We start from the raw sequence: 24,090 nt of genomic DNA on the forward strand, positions 1-24,090 counted from the left end.
CAGAAAAGAAAATATCACATGTAAATGATGCACATTCCTGTTTCTGTCATATTGAATTGTGTGTTTTTAAGTTCTAAATTACACACGAGGTGGTTAATTAATAAGTGAGTTTTCTTTCACAGGTTTAAACTGTTTGAAATGTAGAAAATCTTCCAGCTCGTTTGATTTATTTAAAGCTGCAGGGTCAGTTTTTGGTACATCTGTACTGACAGATAATAGTTAAATAAGCTTTAAATATCAACTACAAACCAAACCAGTCACATCTGCTCCAGATCTCAAAATGTTTACACGTTTTGATACTTACATTTTAATAGAAAAAGCTTTTTTTATGTCCATAACAACAAAGACAAACATCAACACTGTTGCCAAACACTCTGATATCTATGATATGATTTTCTGTTTCTAAAGTCTTTACATCATTTGAGTATCAACGATCGGTAAAACCTACAGCAGAAATAAAGAAAATGAAATGAAATCTAAAGGATTAAAGACGAGAGAACCAACAGATAAACTGTTTGTTCAACCTGCAGTTTAAAAATAACCGAAGAGGAAACGGAGTCTTTTCATCTGGTCTGTGATGATTCAGACTGTTTCTGCTGTCGGAGGATTAATCTGTAAACATAGAACCCATGTTTATATCCTCATGACCAGAAACCTCTCTAGACAGTAATCAGCTGACTGGATGTCAGTAGTGATATTGATCTTGGCTTTCTTTCTTTTAATCACTAGCTGTGATGGTGCGTTCATGGTGAACTCTGTAGTTTAGAGCTCCGGTCAGTCACAGGAAGACGAAAACGTCTCTGCAGCTTTAAAAGTCTGAGGATTATATTTAGTTTTGGCAGGTTCACACTCGGCTGAGATCCTTCTGTTAATGTTCTGACAAAGAAATATTGAAAAAAACACAATCTGCTGTAAAATGAAGCGACTGTGAAGTTCCCAAAGTTTCCGTGGAAACCCAGAAACACCTCGGCGTGTGATGCTTCAGCACAAAAACGCTGAGCTGCGAAGACTAAACCACGAGGAGAGGTTATCCGGTTCACTGTCTTTGCTGTCACCATGGCAACCTGGATACGGGAGGGGAGGGGAGGGGAGGGGGCGGGCATGTCTGGTTACCGTGGTTACCTGTTTGTCTTTGAGAGACCATTGAGGAGCACATGCGAGACTGGAGAGGACGCCGCCGTCCCCGTGGAAACAACACTCTCGCTGACTCACAGGATTTACAACCAGGAAGTGATTTGACTTTAAAACGCTGCGACAATGACTCATCAATTACTGTCTGATTCATTTATTTAGTTTTATTTTTCATCAAAAGAGAAAAAGGAACAAACAGATGTTTACACTTGAGTGGACGACCGAGTCAAACCTGTGTCCATCAAGTGTCTCCAAGGTGATCAGCTGACCACTCGTGCTCAGACTTCATTACCGCCTGGACGGTCAAAGAGCCCCGTCCACAGTTATTACATCAGTCTGTCACTAGACGAGCACCAGATTTGTTTTGCAGGGACCAGCTGAGAAAACAGAAATGTTGAAGAACTAATAAACATGTAGAGACTTTTCCAACCGTTGGCAGGACAACCACCACGTCCTGCACCGATGACATATTGTCCTGTTACGTCCTCGTCGTGGATGCATCAGGACACATTAGCGTTCACATTATAGAGATAAGAGATAAGATAAGTGGTCAAATGCGTCTCGGACCATCTCGGCGAGTGGTTTGACTGATCAGATCACAACGTGTCTTGGTGGTTGTTTACACTTGTGTTTAGACGCATTTTAAAACCAAAACAGGGTTTTAGATACGACCGAGGTCGAGATTAGTCAACGATCTGAAAGGAAATTAAATTAGTGATCACAATAATAACATCACAAATAAATACAAAGACTCTCAGCACAACCAAACTGTCATTTTATCAGATTTCCCCAACAAGTCAGTGCATAGTTAACTAAGTCTGGAGTTAACTGGGAATCAGATGTCAGTAAGTTCATGACCAAGTTCAACCCAAAGAATAAAAACAGCCTGCAGAGTCTGTTTTTTCAGGTTTTCTGGTTTTCTCCAGCTGCTATATTTTACCAACAGATCACCAGTGTGACCTCTACACCTTACTACCACTACTAATGATAATAAATGGGACAAAAATGAAGTAATTTACAACATAAAGCCAAAAACAGGTAAACCACCAAGAAAACAAGATAAAATATAAATAAACTAGAATCAGGTTCAACTATACAATAAAAGTGTGATTTGACTTGTGATGTGAAGACACAGACTGAACAGAAAAGGTTCATTTATAACTGAATAATACAATAATACAGTGAAAAAATCTGAAGCCAAATTAACAAAAGAAGTTGCGAAATCTAAATTTTTAAAGACATTTCTGACTCCTTTTACCTAAATTTCCCTCAAACTGTTCTATTAAATTTCCAGCAGAGCAGCTGTTAATTTTAGCATCTTTATTAGTGTTTTATTTTATTATTTAATTATTTTCTTTGCTGTCTGACAACACGTTGAGTTTCAGTAAAACGCGGATCGTCTCGTTAACATCGACACCTGCCTTTTATCTTCTTGCGTTGCCATAGTTACCTGGTGGGTGACGAGCTGTGGGTGGTGATGGAGTACCTGGCCGGAGGTTCGTTGACTGACGTCGTCACGGAAACCTGCATGGACGAAGCCCAGATAGCTGCAGTGTGCAGAGAGGTAAAGAGACGCTCGCTCACTCTGACGTCATCATCTTTCAATTCAAATAAACTTTATTGACATGACAGATCAGAAACCTACATTGCCAAAGCAGTACAGAAAATTATAAACATTGACAGATGATTAATAATTATACAATAATATTAAATACAATGTAATAAAAGGCATTTTAACAGATGTAATCACACAGAAACATTTACTACAGAGCTTATTTCTCTCAGATTATGACAAGATTTAACATATTTTGCAGCTTTTACTGCACATTGACTTTTCTCCTCACATAGACGGGACAGTTTCTGAAGATCAGGGAGGTTGATAAACTCAGGATAAATATGATTTATTTATATTTATTTATTTCTCTCTCTCTCTCTTCAGTGTCTGCAGGCGTTGGAGTTCCTCCACTCGAACCAGGTCATCCATCGAGACATCAAGAGCGACAACATCCTGCTGGGAATGGACGGCTCCGTCAAACTCAGTCAGTCCACAACAACTTTACATCAATGTGTTAACTGCTTTTTATTTGTGTTTTGAAGGTTGTATGAGCAGATCAGAGGGTTGTTGTTGCTTATTTTGGCCAGCAGGGTGAGCTCTGAGTCTGTTTTAACCAGTATTGATGTTCAGTGTATCCAGAGACTGAGGACAGAGATCATGCAGGAAGGTTTCTTGATGTTTGGGGTGACAAATGTCCATCTGAAGAGAGAATGTGGAACGTTGTGAAGACATGGACTCATGCTGTTTTCTCTTCTCTCTCTTCTCTCTCTTCTCTCCTCCTTCCAGCTGACTTTGGGTTTTGCGCTCAGATCACTCCAGAGCAGAGTAAACGCAGCACCATGGTCGGGACTCCCTATTGGATGGCTCCGGAGGTCGTGACCCGTAAAGCCTACGGCCCCAAAGTGGACATCTGGTCTCTGGGCATCATGGCCATAGAGATGGTGGAGGGAGAGCCGCCGTACCTGAACGAAAACCCTCTCAGGGTGAGTTTGTTTACTGCGGAGTCACAAACTGTCCTGTGAGAAGCTACGATGAGAGCAGCAAAACATTATATATGATAATAAATACCAACAGTTTATTTATAATTAGTTACATGTCGTATTGGCTCTAATATAAGATATATTCTTGTTAATCATTTACATATTCACTACAGCTCCTACAGACAGTGTATGTGAAACAGTGTTTACAGAAAGATAATCAAATTATCTTATTAAGGTAAAAAAAAGAACATATATATATAATATTAATAAAAAACATCATTCAGGACATCTTTAAAACCTGCAACACACAGAGACTCATGATACAAGATATGCAAGACAATAAAGTAGATTGAATAAGACCACATTGAGCTGCGTTGTCAGACACTGACTAGAACATGCAAAGCAGAAGCACAGATACAAAAAGCATAAACAGTATGTAACATACATCAACTAAAAAGTTTTGTTTTTCCACAAACAAAGGAGGGAAAGATCTGGTTCCTCTAATAGTTGCCAGAACAGCACATATTATTAAAGCTGTAAAATATGAACTGAACATTGAGTGATGAGTTCTGTAACTTTGCTGCCTCGGTGTCGTTCCTGATTTCACCACTGGATGGCAGCAGAGTGAACGATTTTAATGTTTCACCTGTTGAGCAAATAAATCTGATGTTTACATTCACTGTTACTCACTAAAACTCACTGTCAGTCATTTTTGATCTAATATGTGTTCCTCTCTCATAAAACATTCACAAAACAGATTTTTCAAGTATTTAAAATCCTTTTTCAAGAGCTTTTATCGTCACTCAGCAACACAGCAGTGAAGGTGGTGAAATGTGGCTTCTTCAAGCTGTAATTAGATTATAAAATAGATTCTATAGTTGTAAAAAAAAGGAGCGAAAGAAAGGAAAGAGATTAAATAATATATATATGCACATGGGTGATAAATAGGTACAGAGCCCATAAAGTCCTGAAAGGTGATGATCGATTAATTTAATTCATATGTGTCTCTGCAGCCCATCAACCTCAGATGTAAACAGCTGCCTTATAATAAAGAAAACTCAGCTCATGAAGTTTTATTTTCAGAGTTTTGTTGCTCCGGCTTGTAACAAAGGAGAGTTCACACTGAATAACGGTGCAAAAATGAAATTTATTTAACTAAACATAACTCAGACTTAGATATGGGAACGTTTGTATCAGTGGTGTAAGGTGTGTGTGTGGATGCATGAAATGTGCAAGTCATGTGGACGGGGGGCGGGGGTGGGTGGGTGGGGGGGGGGGGGGGGGGGGGGGGGGGGGGGGGGGGGGGGTACTGCTGTTCAGCACCTGGACCAGCAGCCTTTTATATCCTTTGGGCCGCTCCTCCTCAGGTTCAGCCGATCAACTGACAGACCTTCCACCCTCTTACTCCTGGAAGGAGAACAACATAAAGTAACCAGAGAGAACTAGAGGCGAATAAAGAAAGAGAGAAAGAAAGCAAGAGAGAGAGAGGGAGAGAACAAGAGAGAGAGGGAGAGAACAGGAGAGAGAGAGAGAGAACAGGAGAGGGCTTTCACAGCTTCATACAGTGAAATTCTTGCTGCTCTTGCACATAAAGGAGGAAAGAAAAAGCTGCAGGGCCTCCAGACAAAAACCCTTCATTAACTATTAATTAACATTTATAACTGCTGACTGTAATTATTTTCACTAAGTTACTCAGTAAGTATAACTGCAGACCTGATGACTGAGAACATGTGAAACACTAAACTCTGTTCAGAGCAGCTTCAAACATCAAGTCTCAGCATCCTGCAGCTTGTTCAAAAAACTCTCCAAAAAACTCTGAATTGTTTACGTCCATGTTTACCAGCTGACCGTCTTCTTCTTCTCTGCCTTTACTGGTGCGTCGCCGTGTTTCTCACCAGTAGATCAGTGGAAAAGTGTGGAACATTTGATAAAAACTGCTACTAGAGGTCAGAAACTCTGCAGGGAACCTTTGATTGTGATCTTTGTGTAATGCAGACTAACTAACTCATTGTCGCGTCCGTTGCCTAGGCGCTGTATCTCATCGCAACCAACGGGACGCCGGAGCTGCAGAACCCGGAGAAACTGTCGACGACATTCAGAGACTTCTTGAACCGATGTCTGGAGATGGACGTGGAGAAGAGAGGATCCGCTAAAGAGCTGCTGCAGGTAAAAGAACAACAATAATATATCATGTATATAATAAATAACACAGTTATAAGAGACTGACCGACAGAGACGTGAATCCAGGAAAACAGCTGGATGTTTGTTAATCCTTTCATCACATGTTTTAATTTATAAACACAAATATCTAAACGTACAAAAACCATCTAACCCTCCATCTCTCTCTCTCCTCCCTACAACACAGCGACACATTTAAAAATATACAAAATAAGTAACACTCAGATTCACAACAATAAAAATAAACATATAAGCTGTGTCTCAAATCACATACTTCTGTTAGTACACTGTATATTACTGGCATAGTGTGTGAATTTCTACAGGGTAGTGTTGTCTCAAATCAAACATGGCCGTTGTGCACTTACCAGAAATGACGATCGCAAATTAGCATCAGCTAGCGTTAGCATTCACGTTATCGTTAGCGCTACCAAATCATCACAGACTGCTAAATTAACCTAAAAAACACACTGATGGCTTATATCTGACAACAGTATAGTGGTGCTTAGTGCTAAAAACACATGTTTAACTTACATTTGTATAATGTGGTGATGTTCACTGTAGTTACAACGTACTCGGCCGACATTTCTAGTTTGAAAAGGGGTCCCTCCCCTTCCGCTACGTAGCCAAGATGGAGACCATTGACTGCATTTTTCCATATTTCTCAGTGTGAACACACTTATGCACTCAAAATGTTAGTGTAAGTACAGAAGTACGCAATTTGAGACGCAGCAACAGTTAAACGTAGAAATAGTATTCAGATCTTGTGTATTAATTCTTGATCTTGGAAACAAAACAGCAGCTGATAAAACAGTTTGATTCAAGGTTCACTTACTCACTGTTGAATACAGTTACAAGTTCACTTATAATAATAGTAATAATGATAATAATAAATTTTATTCGTATAGCACCTTTCAAACAAAATGCAGTTCAAAGTGCTTCACATTAAAAAGATTTTTAAAAAAAGATTAAGAACATTAAACAAGAATACATGTGTAGAAAAAAAGGAGGCAAACAAGAGAAATGAGAGATCATGTTTATGAGCACAACATATAACAACATATATACTGACACAGTTCCACACATTCATCCACCAGATCTTCTCCTCCTACACATGAAGGATGCTATGAGTCACTGAAGGTTGTGTTTATTTAATAAAACTCAGAAGCTGTTATTGATAAACTATTCACATCCTTTATTAGCAAAAAGTCATCAAACTAAAAGGAGTCAATAAAGCAGAAAATGGGAGTAAATGAGAAAGCAGCACACATGATTCAATTATTACTGTTGATACATTGATGTATAAGTAGCGTTTTACTGTTTATAGTTGGTCAATGAAGCTAATTTTAACTGTTTAATCTATTACAGTGCATCATATTTTATAAGTTTATCATGTATATTGTTTGTTAAATCTTAATTAGTACGATCAAATAAATATTAGCTGTCAAATAAATATATTGTGTATCAGCGAAGACATGAGTGGCTTTAATCCAAAACAACTAAATCAACGGGTGCTCAGGCTCTCGAGCAGCATCTCATGGTGGTTTGAGAAATTTGACATTTGAATCCGTCCTCGGCGTGTTTTTGAAGTTCAGCTGTCGGTTCTCTCAGTCGGACGGACGGACAGTTGAGGAGGTGCAGAGACGTGTAGGTGGAGGTGTAACCGAGCGGGGAGATGAGTTGTGTAACTGAACGATGACTCAGAGGTGAAACAGGCGCCGTGCACTCAGGCGATGGTTTCAGGAGGAGGAGGTCTGATGAAGAAGCAGCTCAGTTCAGAGGATGTGTGAGGACGTATCATAAACATTTCCAGCTCTATATTTATAATCTGGGGCTCTACTGGAATATCTTTACATGATTTCCAGTTAAAAACTCCTTATTTATCTTCTACTGGTCCTTTATGCAGCCCCTCAGTTCAGCCTCTGTCTGAAACAGGCCGTTTTAGCTCCTGTGTCTTTAAGCCCCGCCTCCTGATGAGCCCACTCTGCTCTGATTGGTCAGCTTCAGGAAGTTGCGTCTCGGCCGACTTCCTCCAGCACCAGAGGCTACGTAAACGTTATTTACTCAAATCGGAAACATCTTAAATACGTCGGTACATTGTTGTAGCCGGAGTCCAATCTGAAATATTAGCATCATCTAAATATTAGCAACAAAGGCTACTGAAACAATCTGACGTCATCATGAGGAGGAAGTAGAAGTGATGTTGAAAAGGGAAGCGTTCAGAGCAGGTTGAAGCCCTGAGTTTTGACTTGTAGGCAGCATTTTTATTCATTCATCTCAAGGTTTGTTGACTGTATATAAATATGGACGTCGTAACAGATCCCCCAAAAGTGAAGCCAAAACATCTTGATCTCGTAAATCTGAGTTGATTTCAGAAACAGCCAATCAGGCTTGTTGTTATAGTCGTCAGGGGAGTTGTTATTTATTTTTATATATTTCTCGGATGATGAATCAACTGGAGTGTCTGTTTTCTCTGCTTTTATACTGTGAACTGATATATTTGTCTTTCTTTTCTCCACCTGCTTCCCTTGTTCCCTCCCTCTCCTCTCTTGTCCTCCTCCCCGTTTCTCTCTCTTTCCTCCCTCAAGCATCAGTTCCTGAAGATGGCGAAGCCTCTCTCCAGTCTGACTCCTCTCATCGTGGCTGCCAAGGAGGCGGCCAAGAACAACCGCTAGCGAAGAAAACCTTGCACTCGATCGTTTTATCTGTCTATCCCTCCCTCTCTCCGTCTGCCATCCCTCCTTCTTCTTCTCTCTGTCTCTTTTTCGGGAGATGGGAGGGCATCTGGCTGCCCTACAGTCTTTCTCTCCCTTCTTCTTTTTATCTTCTGCAACCTGCACCGACTGCCCCCCCCCCCCACCCTCCCTCCCTCACCCCAGGTGACCTTTGACCCCAGCTTGACACCCCTCCCCCCCACCCTTTACCCTCACAGGGAGAAAGAAAGGTAGTTTCTCCTTGTCGCCTTTTTTTTTTGATATTCGAACTGGACTCAGTGAGGAAGACGGGCACGAACTCAATGACATCAGTGGTCGATCAGCGATCGAGTGATGTCATCGCTGTCATCACCGCCCCCCCCCTCGCCAGGTACGATCAACCCAGTGTGGGAGAGAGAGAGAGAGCCCAAAGACTCATGGGAGGTTTTTTTTTTTGTTTTTTGTTTTTTTTACTTTTAATTAATGTTTTTGGGTTTTTTTGTCTGTAAAAGCCCCGGACCACAACAGCCAATCAGCACCTTCTGCTGCAGAGGGTGTGTGTGTGTGTGTGTGTGTGTGTGTGTGTGTGTGTGTGTGTATGTGTGTGTGTGTTAGCTAAGGTCTTAGCTTCCTGTCATTGGTCTATGGGTTTCATCATCTTCTCTCTAAAAGTGCATTTGTTGATTTTAATTTTCTTACCAACTTTTTTTCTACGTACGTGTGTGTGTGTGTGTGTGTGTGTGTGTGTGTGTGTGTGTGTGTGTGTGTGTGTGTGTGGACCACGGGGGGGGCGATGTTTGGATATTGATTAAGTTGATTGTAGCGTTACCTTCTGTAGTTTTTGACAGGGAGCAGGTGAGGTTTTGGTACTTTGTCCTGTCTGCAGTGTGAGCTGTGAGTTAGAGAATATTAATATTAATAATAATGAGGAAACACTGGCGCTCCCGGAGCCGCCGGCGGACTGAGTTTGGACGTTTTGGCTCCCGGGATGGATTCCAGGACGACCAGTTTTTTTCTTTTGCTCTGGAGATGGTTTATACTTTTATTAAAGGTAAATAATTGAGTCTGTGATAGTGGATCAGCTGCAGGGCTCAGAAGAGGCAGCTGCTTTTATGTTTAATCCATCAAACTCTGCAGCTCTGCTCTTAGCTAGCTCGTAGTTTTTGCCGCACATTTAGCGTGTGGTTCGGTCTCTCATCTTCTGCATTTTCAGCAGCAGGCAGCTGTTTTTTAATCAATTAATCGAGCTATAAAAACCCTATCATACACTTCCTGTCCAGCAGCGAACAGCAGACAGAGTTATAAACTAAACTGGAGAAGAAAGCAGAACATTTAGCGGCTAAAGAAACAGATATTTTACTCAGAAGTTGATGGAGACCAAACCAGAGCTGAAAGGAGAGTGAATATTAGACCCACAGCCAAAAACTAAGATCTCTGTTTTCACAGTTTAATTGGTTTGAGACTAAAGCTTGATTGAAATATGATATTTTTTAAGACTTCATGTGCTCGACTGGCATCATTATTTTTAAAAATATCTGTCAGGAAGAGATGATTTAACCAACTTGACACCTGGTTTAATAATAAGTCTCAGCACAGAGCAGAAAAGTCACTGACTCATCTGTTCCTGCAGTCTGATATCTGCAGACAGCTGCTAGCTAGCGTTAGCAAGTCCTCTGTCAGCTGGTTCCTCTCGTAGATGCAGCGGTTAAATCCAGCGAGCCGCCTGGTGTCAAACAGCCGCGTAACCAGAGGTATGTATGAGTGCACACTAGTGTCGCTATTCACGTCATGACGGTCGTGCTAGCTAACGTAGCTAGCTATCATGTGAGTTACTTTTTGACTAAAACCCAACCTTTTGTACACGTTGTAATAACATTTTACACATTCGAATCAATCACATTAATTCCACATATCATCCAGCCCGACTTTAACGGGAAGACAGTGTTGGTCGTGTGTCCAGCGAGCAGCTACAAACATCTGTTAACATCTGTTAATCGAGCTTTAAATGATAATACCACGATTTAAGCTTCCTACAGCGCTGCTGGTTCTCCTCTCGTTTCAGTTGGGTTGATTGATTTCATTGCTGCTCATTATTGATGAGTATATTTTAAAAGAATATGGTGCAAGTTAATCAAAGTAAACATGAAGCTGTAATTTGGTTTAGTTCACTGCTCTGAGTTAAATGTTTTCTTATCATCTCCAGGAAAAACAAGCTTTACTGTCACAATATTGTGTTAAAATGACTGATGTTGACAGCAGTAAATAAACTCCTGTTCTCCTTTTTTAAAGCTAAACGGCGTCAAATAGCTTTAAAAAGTTGGATTTAACTCACAGCGCCTCATATCCAAAATCAGTTCAGTGAGTCTAAAAATCTAAAAAAATCTCCAGTAAATTAAATTTAAAAAAGTCTACATCATACGTGCATACGAGCAGATATTGGAAGTAAGGGGAGAAAAAAAATAATTTGGTGATTTTATCCATAATCCAAGCTGCCAAACTCAGTCCATCTCCGGTTCTGGGACTTCACCGTCTGCGGGCTCCGACGCTGAGACTGTGAGAGAGAGAGAGAGAGAGAGAGAGAGAGAATGTGCATGTTCAACAACCTCTTTTTTTTTTTTTTTTTTTTTTGATACGGTACGTTTTAACGATTAGACAAAAAAAATAATAATAAGAAGAAGAAGAAATGAGTCGTGACGATGATGCTGAAACGATACATGATGAAGGACGCTTGTGTACGATAGGAAAGATAGAACATGTAATCCTATTTTCAGAAGAATACAAAGCTGTTTCCTCTTCCTGCCTGGAGGTGACTGTCAAACCCCCCCAAACCCCCACCGACCCCCCCAAAACCTCCACGACCCTCCGATAAACATGAGGTGTATATTTTACTTGCAAGAAAAAACTGAAAAAAGACGACAACAATCTGTTCAGCCTTTTGTTTACAGATTCATTTTCTTTTTTTTATACTTAAATCAGTGTCAGAAAACCAGTTCATCACCTGTTCTTGATTTGGATTTGAATATCAAGATTTGTTTTTTTGTTTTTTTTGAGGATTTTGTTGTTTTTTGTTGTTTTTTTTTTAAAGGAACAGTTTTTCTTGTCATCCCTGTTCCCAACTGCTTACAAACTTGTCTTGTAACTGATGGGTCAACAGGTTCAAATCCTGCAAGAGCCAAAGTTTCCATCGACTGCCACGGTTGCTCGCTCCGGATTCTCTCGAGCGTCTGATCAACACCTGCAATATAAAATGCAAAAACCAACCGTTTCCAAAAAAAAAAAAAAAAAACACACATCTGAACTAAACTAATCACTTTTGATTTCCTGCTCTTTAGGTTTATATTTTTTTAACGTAGTGTCGATGTACCTCTGGCCTTAAACTGTTTCAAAGGTGCAAGACTACTTTAGTACCAGTCTAAAAAAAATTTAAAAAAAGCAAAACACCGGCAACATTTTTAGGCATCTGTGAATGTTGCTGTCTACTGGGAGAGAGAGACGAAATCACATGCTGAAGTGTCTTTTGAGTGAGACGATGAATGACACAACGGTTTAGTCTTGTGTGGCTGCGGTGTGGAGAGTGAGACGGCTGTAAAAGTCTGTGTAAACTGCCTGAAACTGTTGCCATTGTGTGTGTGTGTGCGTGTATGTGTGTGTGTGTGTGTGTTAGTGTGCTGAACCGAACCCCCCCCCCCTGCACACAACAGCTGTACTGGACTATTCTGTGGTTTTTCCATTTGTTGTCATCAGTAGAGGCGTCTGTCAGTAAAAAATCACAGTAACGAGTCTTTTAAATGATCCTCTAAACTCGGTACGATGTTATTTTTTTTTTACCACTTCATGGTATTTTGATGAGGTCGTATTAATCTGACAAATTAAAATGTTGTTAATCTAAAACTAAACGACCACGTGCTGATGTGATGGATCGGACCAAATATCATCTATTATTTATTCTGCAGTTTGTTGAAGCAGCTGTAAAGTAAAAGACGGACAGTTTCATAACGTTCTGTTGGATAAAGTCTCACTTTAATAATGTACGACTAAAGTACTTCAGACACACAGGCACACAGTTACACTGCAGTAGTTGAATTAGGGGGAACTTTATACCATCATATTGATATATATCTTCATATAATACACACAGAACATATTATAACTATGAAAAATGACCTGAGGCATGTCTGTTTTTGGCTAATTTGGTAAAATAATACCCGACAAATCAACGATTTTTTATCACATTGATGCAAAGATCAGTTCAGTAATTACTGTGAACTAAAAACATATATTTTTGGGACCATTTTTAATTAATAAAAGTGGTGCACAAATGTTTGTTTTCCTCATAGTAATTACTGAACTGATCTTTGCATCAATGTCTCAAAAACCAGTAAAGAAAAGACACAACCTGGATCGAGCCTTTAACTACCATGAGATGTGTTGGCTTTTATAACAATAGACGGTATCCATAGCAACACCATCATGGCCACTCTTTGTAGATGGATGAACAGCAACTCCTTTGATAGTATTATATCTACATAATAGCAGTTAAAAATAGACAAACTTAAGCTTCAACAACTCAATAAGTGATGTTTTGATGACCATCACATCCAGCCTGGATCTACTGGTCTCAGCATGAACGTGGTTCTAATCAGACAAACTGCTGCTCGACCTTCTAACAGCTTAAATACCATGAGTGTCTTTGGTAAAAAAAATAATCAGTTCATGAATATATGAAGCAGAGTTCTCTGAGCTTCTTGGTACGGTCCGGTCTGTAGGGGGACTTGGTACGGTCCGGTCTGTAGGGGGACTTGGTACGGTCCGGTCTGTAGGGGGACTTGGTACGGTCCGGTCTGTAGGGGGACTTGGTACTTGGTATGGTCCGGTCTGTAGGGGGACTCGGTTCAGTCCACAGGATGAGACGGTCAAATGAAGTCTTCACTCCCCAGTGTATCAGAGCCATAATTTATCTGTTTATAAGTCATTTTGATTATTTGAAACACTGAAAAATGAAAAAATAAAACTGTACAAAAACTGAGAACATGGTCTGTTGTTTTTTTTTTAATATTATGAATGTGAACATGTTGAATTTAAGGTTCTGTTATCATTATAAACAGTGTTAAGTGACTATTAAACAAACCTGTAAACAGCTACATGCACACAGGAGCCGACCGGTGTCACAGCAACTACTGATCATCTCCCTCAGAGAATAAAATAAACATAGCAGGTGTTTAAACTTATATGAGATCAATGTTTAAGGTATATTGATCGATCGTGTCTCATTCATTCATTTTCCTGCTGCTTTTGGTTTTGTTTCTACAAAACAGCTGATTTAGTAGAAACACTGGAACTGATGATATAACTTAATGTCTGCATCATTTATGTAAAAGTGAGGCAAATATCAGTAAAGTGTCTGTGTGTGAAAATATGAATAATCATAAAACAGAATTGTGAAACATGTTGACATGCGTTGACATTTTTAATAGATATAACTATTTAAAAAAAAACATAGTCTCTTATTTCCTGTATTTCAAAAAATAATCATAGTAGCCACATAACTACAATAACTACACAATATGGAAACAGAATTTACTTCTAACATAGTTACAAACTGTCTCAATATTATCTTACTGTTACTTTGCATTAAGCAGAAGTATTTTTAGTATGAAAACAACAACAAAATATTCTTTATTACACAGAAATGTCTAGTAATTTGTCACAACCTAAACTGACATCAGTGAGTTATGACAGCTGAGCTGATGGACGTCTTCCTACAATATTCTTGAACGCACTCTGAGGGTGATTAGTGTTGCAGTAATTCTTAAGCCAAGGTAGGTTTATTTGTACAGCACATTTCAACAACAAGGCAATTCAAAGTGCTTTACATAGAGCATAAAAGGTATTAAAACAGAATATAAAAGCAACACAAGTAAAAAGACATATAAAAACAATTAAAAAGTGTTAAATTTGGAAATAAAAAGAAGCTAAAAGGGAATAAGACAGATAGAACAAGAGAATAAAAGTTACAGTGCAGTGTATGATATTAACCCTCAAATTTGGTTTAATAAAAGGCAAACAGAAAAGTGATTTAAAAGAACTGAGAGTCGCAGCAGACCTGCAGTTTTCTGGGAGTTTGTTCCAGATATGTGGAGCATAAAAACTAAACACTGCTTCTCCATGTTTAGTTTTTAGTCTGGGGACAGAAAGCAGACCTGATCCAGACCACCTGAGAGGTCTGGATGTTTCATAACGTAGCAGCAGATCAGAGATGTATTTTGGCTCTAAACCATTCAGTGCTTTATAAACCAACAGCAGTATTTTAAAATCAATTCTTTCACAGACAGGAAGTCAGTGTAAAGATCTGAGAACTGGAATTATATGATCCACTTTCTTGGTCGTAGTGAGGACTCGAGCAGCAGCGTCTGAATCAGCTGCAGCTGTCTGATCGACTTTTTAGGAAGACAGTGTTACAGCAGTCGAGTCTACTGAAGATGAACATGGACCAGTTTTTCCAAATCCTGCTGAGACATAAGTCCTTTAATTCTTGATATATTCTTCAGGTGATAGTAGGCTGACTCTGTAATTGTCTTAATGTGGCTGTTGAAACTCAGGTCTGGGTCCACGACTACACCAAGATTTCCAGCTTGGTTTGTAGTTTTTAACGTTACTTATTGAAGCTGTGCACTGACTTTTAAACTTTTCTTCCTTGGCTCCAAAACAATTACTTCAGTTTTGTCTTTGTTTAACTGAAGAAAATTCTGGTACATTCATTTGTTCAGTGCACTTACTCAGTGCTTGTATTGGACCAGAGTCCCCTGGTGATATGGTTATGTAAATTTGTGTGTCATCTGCATAACTGTGGTCACATATTTTGTTGTTTTCCATAATCTCTCTTTAAGAGAACGCTGCATTTTATGACAATTCTGGTGATATTTATTGACTTGTCTTTCTTTCTTGCTCTCTAATTGTCACCTGTAAAATTTCAGAAACTCCTGACTGGATTTTTCCCAACAGGAGAAACTATCCAGTGAACATATCAAATGACACGTTAATTGTTGCCTTGTCGATAAGCGTTTGTCCTAAATTTCTAAAGACGGGGGCGTCGTTACAGTCCTGTCTCCATTCTCAGTGTTAAATAAGAAGGATTTTTTTATTTATAACATGCTTTCCTAATACTCCCCCAAAACCTCTAAAGCCTCTCTGTAAGTCAATTATATAAACGACTGTTCTTTGCCTGAGTCTGGGGCAGAAATGGGCTTAAATCCGTCTGGCTGTGACGGCCGCCCGCAGCCAGCCTCCTGCCGTCCGTCTGGATGTGAAATCAGGTCCCACCTCCTTTTTTTTTTCTGTCTTTCTCCTTCTAATTAAAAGTGGTAATTACTGCTTCCCTCCTTCCTAAGCTCTGCCTGTCATCTTCGAGCTAATAGGGAATGAGGTTTTTTTCAGTGGAAACGAGGCTTTATTGCTGTATGTGAATCAGTATTAAGCCTCCAGTAGCCCTGCGGTGGATTCAGTCCTGGTTGTTTCAGCTGAGTGGACTCGGATCTGCCGGAGCTACAGACTGACAAACACTACGGAGCATCTGAACAGCTGCTTCCTGGTGTGTTGTGGCAGTTTAGATGAGTTCATGTCATGTGTGTGACTGAGTTACCTGCCGCTCAAGTCCCACATCAGTTTCAAGTCTTTAGTCCAGAGGTATAAAAATTACAGCTGATATAATATTTGTTTAAGTTTTTATGTAACACAATTTCAAGAAGTTGCAGTGCAGAAATGCCAAGGATGAGTTTTGAATTATAATTTTAAAAACAGAGTCAATATTTTACCACTAGAGAGCAAAAATGTAATATTCATAATGCAGGCTGGCCTACACCACAATTTAATGTTTACTATAGTTCAGTATAGTTAGATATAATTAGGATTTTATGAAGTTGTTTTTGTTATATTTTTGTTTATAGTTTATTTTTCATTTGTAAAATGTCTCACTCGCAGCGTATCCTGATATCAGTTCTTTAAGAACCAAAATTAAGGGTCATTTATTCCTCTGTTGTTGTCCAAAAAAACTATTAAAAACACGTCTGTGAGTCACATCGCTGCACTGGGTGACATGTTCCTTCATTATGAAGAGTTTGGTCACGTTAGTTTGTTTAGAAACGGCTCCAAAGACTAATAACAGCATAATGTTTTCAGTCTCTGGAGAGTAGTTCTGTGTAATGCAGATGCTACTGAGCATGTGCAGGAATGCTGTTCTGTTCACAGGCTCTATACTTACTTTTCTTATCTAAACTTTAATCTGTTTTTGTTATATTTGTGTTTATAGTTTATTTTTCATTTGTAAAATGTCTCACTCGCAGCATATCCTCATCACAGTTCTTTAAGAACCAAAATTAAGAGTTATTTATTCCTCTGTGCCGTAGACCTCTGTTGTTGTCCAAAAAAAAAACTATTAAAAACACGTCAGTGAGTCACACTGCTGCACTGGTGACATGATCCTTCATCTAGAAGAGTTTGGTCACGTTAGTTTGTTTAGAAACGGCTCCGAAGACTAATAACAGCGCCATGTTTTCAGTCTCTAGAGAGTAGTTCTGTGTAATGCAGACGCTACTGAACGCTGTTCCTGCACAATGTTTACAGCTTCACTAGATTGTTGTGTTATAATGTGTTATAATGTAGTACAAAGTCAAGAGGTTGTGATATGAAACTGGACCACATTTCTACACATGCTCAGTAGCGTCTGCATTACACAGAACTACTCTCCAGAGACTGAAAACATGATGCTGTTATTAGTCTTTGGAGCCGTTTCTAAACAAACTAACGTGACCAAACTCTTCATGATGAAGGAACATGTCACCCAGTGCAGCGGTGTGACTCACTGATGTGTTTTTAATAGTTTTTTTGGACAACAACGGAGGAATAAGATATATCAGATATATCATTGTTAATAGATCAGTTCATTGTTGGTTTGGATCCAAACATGAGATTTGTTGAAAATTGGCAGCCATGTCCTTCATTACTCTTTAACCTGAATCCAAGCTCTATAAGTTTTTATTTATAGAAGAAATTCAAACTCAATCTTCTTTTTTTTCTCTTCTTCTCCATTTTATTGGGATATTTTTGGCATTTCTGATATATTTAATAGAGTCAGTAACTTAAAAACCTTTTCAGAACACAAGGGAAGTTTGAAGTGCCAACATCCATTTAAAATACTGTACAGACAGTATATAAAATATGTTGGCTGATAATTCAACATTTATTAGCTTACAGAAGATTCATGTTGTGATGATGTCATCATGATGTAGTTTTACAAATCTCCTCTCGGTTATAATTGGTGGAATTTTCATTATAATAAATCTGTTTTGCTGCTTAACATCACTTTTTCATTTAAACTGTATCCAGCTGCTATGCACACCCAGACCTCACCCATCCTCTCTCCCCCCCCTCTCTCACCCCCACCTAATGTCTCCGTCTGTAAGTGGACAGCCTGTCTGTGGCAGTAATCCTCCTTAAATCCTTCACACACACACACGTGCTGTCCCCACTCAAGCACTCGCTCTGTCAGTGTTTTTAACGTGCAGGAAAGGATCTCACAGCCTCACTTTGGATGGCATGAAAAATCACTAACTGTGGTTCCAGGGTTGTGGGAATATCTGCAGTCCATACTGTCGGATGCTGATCATTTTGGGAACTGAAACGTAAAATAAGTTAGTTTCTTGTAGCTCTCATTAGTTTGAGATAAAATTAAAAAATAAAATGTGTGTATATGTGAATTTAGCCGTGTAACGATTCATTTGTTGCATTAATCATTATGTAATTTTACCTGCATCAGTCTGCTAAAACAAATAATTGGTATAATTGGTAATAACGAACCACGTGACCTCAACGACCCTGAAGGAGTAAACAACACTACTGAGGTTAAAGAAGACGGATTCTGCTCATATTTCCAGCTCTATATTTATATTCTGGGGCTCTACTGGAATATCTTTGAATGATTTCCAGTTAAAAACTCCTTATTTATCCTCTACTGGTCCTTTATGCAGCCCCTCAGTTCAGCCTCTGTCTGAAACAGGCCGTTTTAGCTCCTGTCTCTTTAAGGCCCGCCTCCTGATGAGCCCGCTCTGTTCTGATTGGTCCAGATGCTGCATAAACAAACTATGCAACCAACTATACCAGTAGGATTTCACTAATATCTTATTTATTCAAAATGTAAACTTCTCAAATACATCCCTACATGTTCGAGCCAGAATACGATCCGAAATATGTTTGTGGTCATGTGGGAACAATCTGATGTCATCACGAGGAGGAAGTAGACGTAACTTTGCAAACGGAGCTTTCAGAGCAGACTGAAGACCTGATTTTTTGTCTTTCAGGGATCATTTTTTACATTCTGACCTTTGACCATGTTTAACATTTACATCTGACATGATAACCGTATAAAAATAAATTCATAAAAATCACGATATGTCCCCTTTAAATACTTGGGACCGGAACTGAAGAAGCCTTGTGCATGAGAGGTGTAATGTCCAGTCAAACGGCTCTCGACTCAGCGCTTTCAGATGTTGTTAAGTTTTATGAGGGGAAATGTGCACGAGATTAGACTTTTGTTCATCTCCCTTTTGGCTGCGATTCACATTCCTAATAAAAATGTCAACGATTGAATCCAACCTGTCATCAAAGATAGAAATGCTCTTTTGTGATGGAATTCCTCTTTTGATCTGTTTGATCTTTTCTCCACAGACTTTGGTCTGAGCCCTGACGGTAAAAGCGGTGCGCAATCTGTTGCCATGGAGACCCAGCTCTCATAAATGTTAACCACCTCTAATTGTCCTGCAGAAACAGAAACAGTGACGCAGGATTTTCCGCTCTGTTCCCTTTTTTCCTCCCCTGATTCCCATCTTCCTGCTTCCTTCTTTATTCTTTCTTCAGTCCTAACTTTTCTCCCATGTGAATTCAATAATTGGTCACACACACACACACACACACACACACACACACACACACACACACACACACACACACTAGCATACATCCCTCTGCAGGTGCAGTGTGGAAAAGTAATGAGGCTGGTTTCTGCTGAGGTGGCAGAGAGAGGAGAGGAGGAGTGACGCAGTGTGACGCATCACGGACAAGGACGAATAACATACAGAGGGTGAAACTAAAATGATAATAAGACAGTGGAGAGAAAGGTGTGAGAAATAACCGAGGATGGGTGGAGAAAGAGAGCAAAAAATGTATGAAAACAGGCTGGAAAAGAGAGAAAGGACGGTGAGGTTGTGACAGGAGAAGGACGAGCATGAATAAGGGATTATATGTAAAATAGGACAGATGAGAAGTGAAGGACAAGAGAAGAAGAGAGGGGGGGGGATACTTTTAAAAGTCAGTAATAAAGTTTTAACCACATTATCAGATGTTGTATATACTGCAAGATTGTTGAAAACAAAGTTAGAAGGTGAGATTTAAAATGCCAACGCTGACATTGCAATGAAGCTCCTGCGTCTTTAATGTACTGTTTAAACTTTAAAGCTGAGTGTAAGATGTGTAAATTATATAAATGAATCTTATGATTTAATCAGTCTTACACAAAAATGTCTGAGCTGCAATCCAACCAAAAAAAAAATTGTTATTTGGCTCCTATTGACCTCAACTGTACATGGTGGTACTGTAGAACAGACGTGATTGGTTGTTTAGTCAATTAACAAAAAAATAATTGGCAAGATTTTTGATTAATATGTATGTAGACAGGGGTGTCCACATACTTTTGGCCAAATCGTACATCACTGAGGAAACTGACATATGATTTTTTTCTTTCTTTTATGTGTTTAATTTGTTGTTTTTGTATTTTGTTTTGTGTTGTTATATTAAAAAAACATTAAACTGCATCCTGCCAATAGTGTCTGTTAGAGAGAGAGAGAGAGGAAAGGTTAGCCAAGACAGCAGGGGGTGATTGATTACCATGTTCTCCCCTGTGTGTGTGTGTGTGTGTGTGTGTGTTAGTGTGTGTGTGTGTGTGTAGATGTGTGGAAAGTGTGTGTGTGTGTTTAAAAACAGTAATGAGTCAGTCTGTCTGTTTTTGGACGTCTTTATTTTTCTTTATGTGTATGAGTGTGTGTGAGAGACAGATTCCATGTATTGATTCATCGTCAGTGTGTGTGTGTGTGTGTGTGTGTGTGTGTGTGTGTGTGTGTGTGTGTGTGTGTAAGGATTGATGCCCCTCTGTGTTGCAGTGGAGTCCCCCCCCCCCCCACCCCCCTCCTCTCCCCCCACCTTTCTTATTGCTCACTATTACATAACAGCCTCCACTGCAGAGCTCGAGCACTGCAGAGGACTCCTGATACACACATACACACACGTTTGTACTTCCATCCTAGTGAGGACATAATGCTCACTAACCTCAACCATCACTAGTTAATGACTAACTATCACCCTGAACTGAACCTAAACGCAATTCCAACCCGAACCTTACAATCAAGTCTTAAAGGGCAGGTTCACAATTGTTTAAGTGTGTCTATAAACCAGCAGTCAGGTGTCCATATGAACAGTGAAAGAGGTTTTCCTCGCTGTAATCATTCCTCCTGTTCATACTGGATATTAAAAGATCCTTCGAATGTGCTTTGAAAGTGATGGAGGCTAAAACCCACAGTGTGTCCACACAGTTATTGATTGTTTACATACAGTAAACTAATTAAGCTTTATTTATTCAGACAGTCTCAGCTTGGCTTTCTCTCAGATTTGATGAAATAAAGATGAACAGATAATATCTGAATGTATCAACATCTACTTGTCAGATTCTCCTTTCAGTTTTAATGATCCCATCACCTTTTATATTCTGGTAAGCCTCTGAGAACAGCTAAATTATACAAAAACCCAAACAGCAGATACATTCACATCAACATATTCGAGGAAGAGTTTCAACATTTTGTTAAAACTGTCTTGGATTGTATCAGACAGGACAGGAAGGGATGTGATGTATTATTATTATCCTGTGTCAACCACAGCATAGGAGACCCTGGCACATAATGTCAACACATCAAACAATATTATATGCAACTATCGATTGTTCTGTTTATTGATTAATCTACTAAGTATTTTCTGGATTTATTGATTATTCGTGTGGTGTGTAAAATGTCAGTGAGTCCCAGGTGACTTTTCAAGATGTCTTGTTTTGTTTGACCAACAGCCCGAAACCAAAAGATAATCAGTTTATTATTATATAAGAGTATAAAAACTAGATAATACTCATGTTTTCTAAGCTGGAACCAGTGATTTTTTGCTTAAAAAGTTACTTAAATGATTATTTAGTTATCAAATATGTTGCTGATTAATTCTCTGTCAATCAACTAATTGATTAATTGACTAATCGTTGCAGCTCTACTTTTGTAACCAGCAGGATAGATTGTTGTTTTTGTTGTTTTTTATTTGTTAACACATTTCATCCATGCATGTACTTTGTTCACCATAATACAAACTCATTAATTTATCACCTTTAACACATTTTGAAGCAGAGTTTGAATTTACATAATATCAAACTAATTAATAGTTCTAAAACACAGTAAAAGTTAACATGGGTTAGACAAGTCAAGAGTTTATACATTTATTAATATTTTCTGACCATTTCAGACACTTATTGTGCATTAAAAGAAGGAGAGCAGGAGAAGGAGCGACTCGAATGTGGCTTCTACTAAAATTTAGGGCTTAAGTCATTAATTCCAACTGTCCATTTTCCTCCTGTGGCTGGTGGAGGACGCCAAAGGTTTTTAGTCCTGTTCATGTCTCCTTGACATCCTTATGCCTTTAGACCAGAGGTCGTTGGGTCTGTGTGTGTTTTTCTGCACAGACAGACTGTTAGGCCAAAAGGAATCATAATATTTTTGAAAGAATTCAACTTTTCTTCTGTTCCTGGGTTTGTTTTCCTACGTTATGCAGATGATCCTGGTCATCAACCAGCCCAAAACAGCACACGTCACCCCGCCGTTGATATCCCTCCACCGGCTCCCAGCTGCTGCCAGCATCAAGTTCAAAACCTTTACGCTTGCTTACGAAACAGGAACTAAAGCGGCTTCTACCTGAACTCCCTCATACAGGTCTACACTAGGGATGTGCAGAGGGCCCAGTATTTGTATTTGTATCTGTATTTGTTGAGGCAGCAAAATTATTTGTATTTGTATTTGTATTTGAATAAAAGTGGAAAGAGGCTTAAAAATCCTGTTTTTGTTTGTATTACACTTATAATTTTAGAAAATTAAAGATGAAAATTAAAGTGATGTCCAAATTAAGAAATGTGTGTCATGTAGCAGGTGGATGTGACTCCCTTCATTGAGACCTGATGATAGACGTAACAGCGGAACAGAAGAGAGACACTGAGATAGTGACTATAACTGACCTGCTCGCTGGTATTTGACATGTTTTGTTTTTTTCTTCCCAAAATCAAATAATTTTAAAAATATTTGTATGAAACAAATATTCATAAAAAAAAACACTATTTGTGCTTTGCCGAATAACGTATTTGTATTCGGGCACACCCCTAGTCTGCACTCCCTCCTGCTCACTACAGTCTGCCAATGAAAGGCACCTGGTACCACCACCACCACTACAAGGCCCTGAGTCGCTAGTTTCAACCCAAGAAACTTAGATAGAAATAAAAACAGATTAAACACAATTAAAGCTGGAGAATAAAAGCGAGTCTTCAGGTGCATCTCAGGATGTCTTATGGCCTCTGGCAGGTTATTCCAGACTTGCCAGACTCTTCTCTTCTGTGGTTCCCGGATCACCAAACTCTGTTCAATCTGTAGAGTCCGTCTCAATCTTTAAGGCGCTCACTCATGTTGTTCTCTCCTGACACTTATTAACAGTTTTAAATGTTTTAACAGTGCGTGTGTTGTTCTGCGGCTTTGACTGAACACTTTAGAGGCCGGAGGTTGGAACCAGTAGAGATGCAGACGGAGGCTTCGTGTGTGTCCATTATGGACTAATTGTTTGCTCAGTGAACGAGTGTTTTTTACCGGCTATCATCACTCACGCACTGTAATAAAGCTGTTTCCCTCGGTGTGTATATGTGTGTGTGTGTTTTTGGTGAACGTAATGGTTCTGTTACCGTGACGACCCACGCTTTGTCGACCGGATTCAACTCATTATGATTAAAGGTGCACTGAGTCACCATGGAAACGCAGTAGGAGTTGCATAAGCGAGATAGAGGGGTTACCCCAGTGACTGTGTGTGCGTAGATATGTGTGTGTGTGTGTATACATCTCTGTGCACAGCCAGTGTCTATGTGTGTTTATACTGTGTGTGTGTGTGTGTGTGTGTGTTTGTCAGACAGAGCTGAGATAAGAGTGTGTACCGTATGTGTGTGTGTTGCAGATTAGTGCTCTTGGCCTGAAACCAGTGTAGGTTTTATTATTCAGTCATTTTTTTTCCTCTTTAATCTCTCTTGAGAAACACTCGATACCTCGCCGTCTGACACTCTTTTGACCTTTTGTTTATCCAGGGAAATCTCACCGAGCGTGAGAGTGATCATTTCCGGCAGCTCTCTGATTCACATTCACACAGTCGTTCACGTTCACACCTGGGAGCTGCC

At 39.4% G+C, this 24,090-nt stretch overlaps 1 protein-coding gene across 4 annotated transcripts in view; it reads left to right on the forward strand.

The window, feature by feature from the left end:
• Positions 1-8,695, forward strand: part of pak1 (p21 protein (Cdc42/Rac)-activated kinase 1) — a 63,948-nt gene extending 55,253 nt beyond the window's left edge. For all 4 annotated transcript variants that reach the window (XM_042413220.1, XM_042413224.1, XM_042413221.1 and 1 more), the window contains exons 12-16: positions 2,578-2,695; positions 3,071-3,170; positions 3,473-3,669; positions 5,695-5,832; positions 8,430-8,695. In XM_042413220.1, coding sequence (XP_042269154.1) covers positions 2,578-2,695; positions 3,071-3,170; positions 3,473-3,669; positions 5,695-5,832; positions 8,430-8,516 — 640 coding nt within the window. In that variant the 3' untranslated portion in view covers positions 8,517-8,695. The remainder of the gene's footprint in view (positions 1-2,577; positions 2,696-3,070; positions 3,171-3,472; positions 3,670-5,694; positions 5,833-8,429) is intronic.
• Positions 8,696-24,090: the final 15,395 nt, after the last annotated feature.

This window comes from Thunnus maccoyii, chromosome 6, assembly GCF_910596095.1.
Source record: "Thunnus maccoyii chromosome 6, fThuMac1.1, whole genome shotgun sequence".
Lineage (NCBI taxonomy): Eukaryota > Metazoa > Chordata > Actinopteri > Scombriformes > Scombridae > Thunnus > Thunnus maccoyii.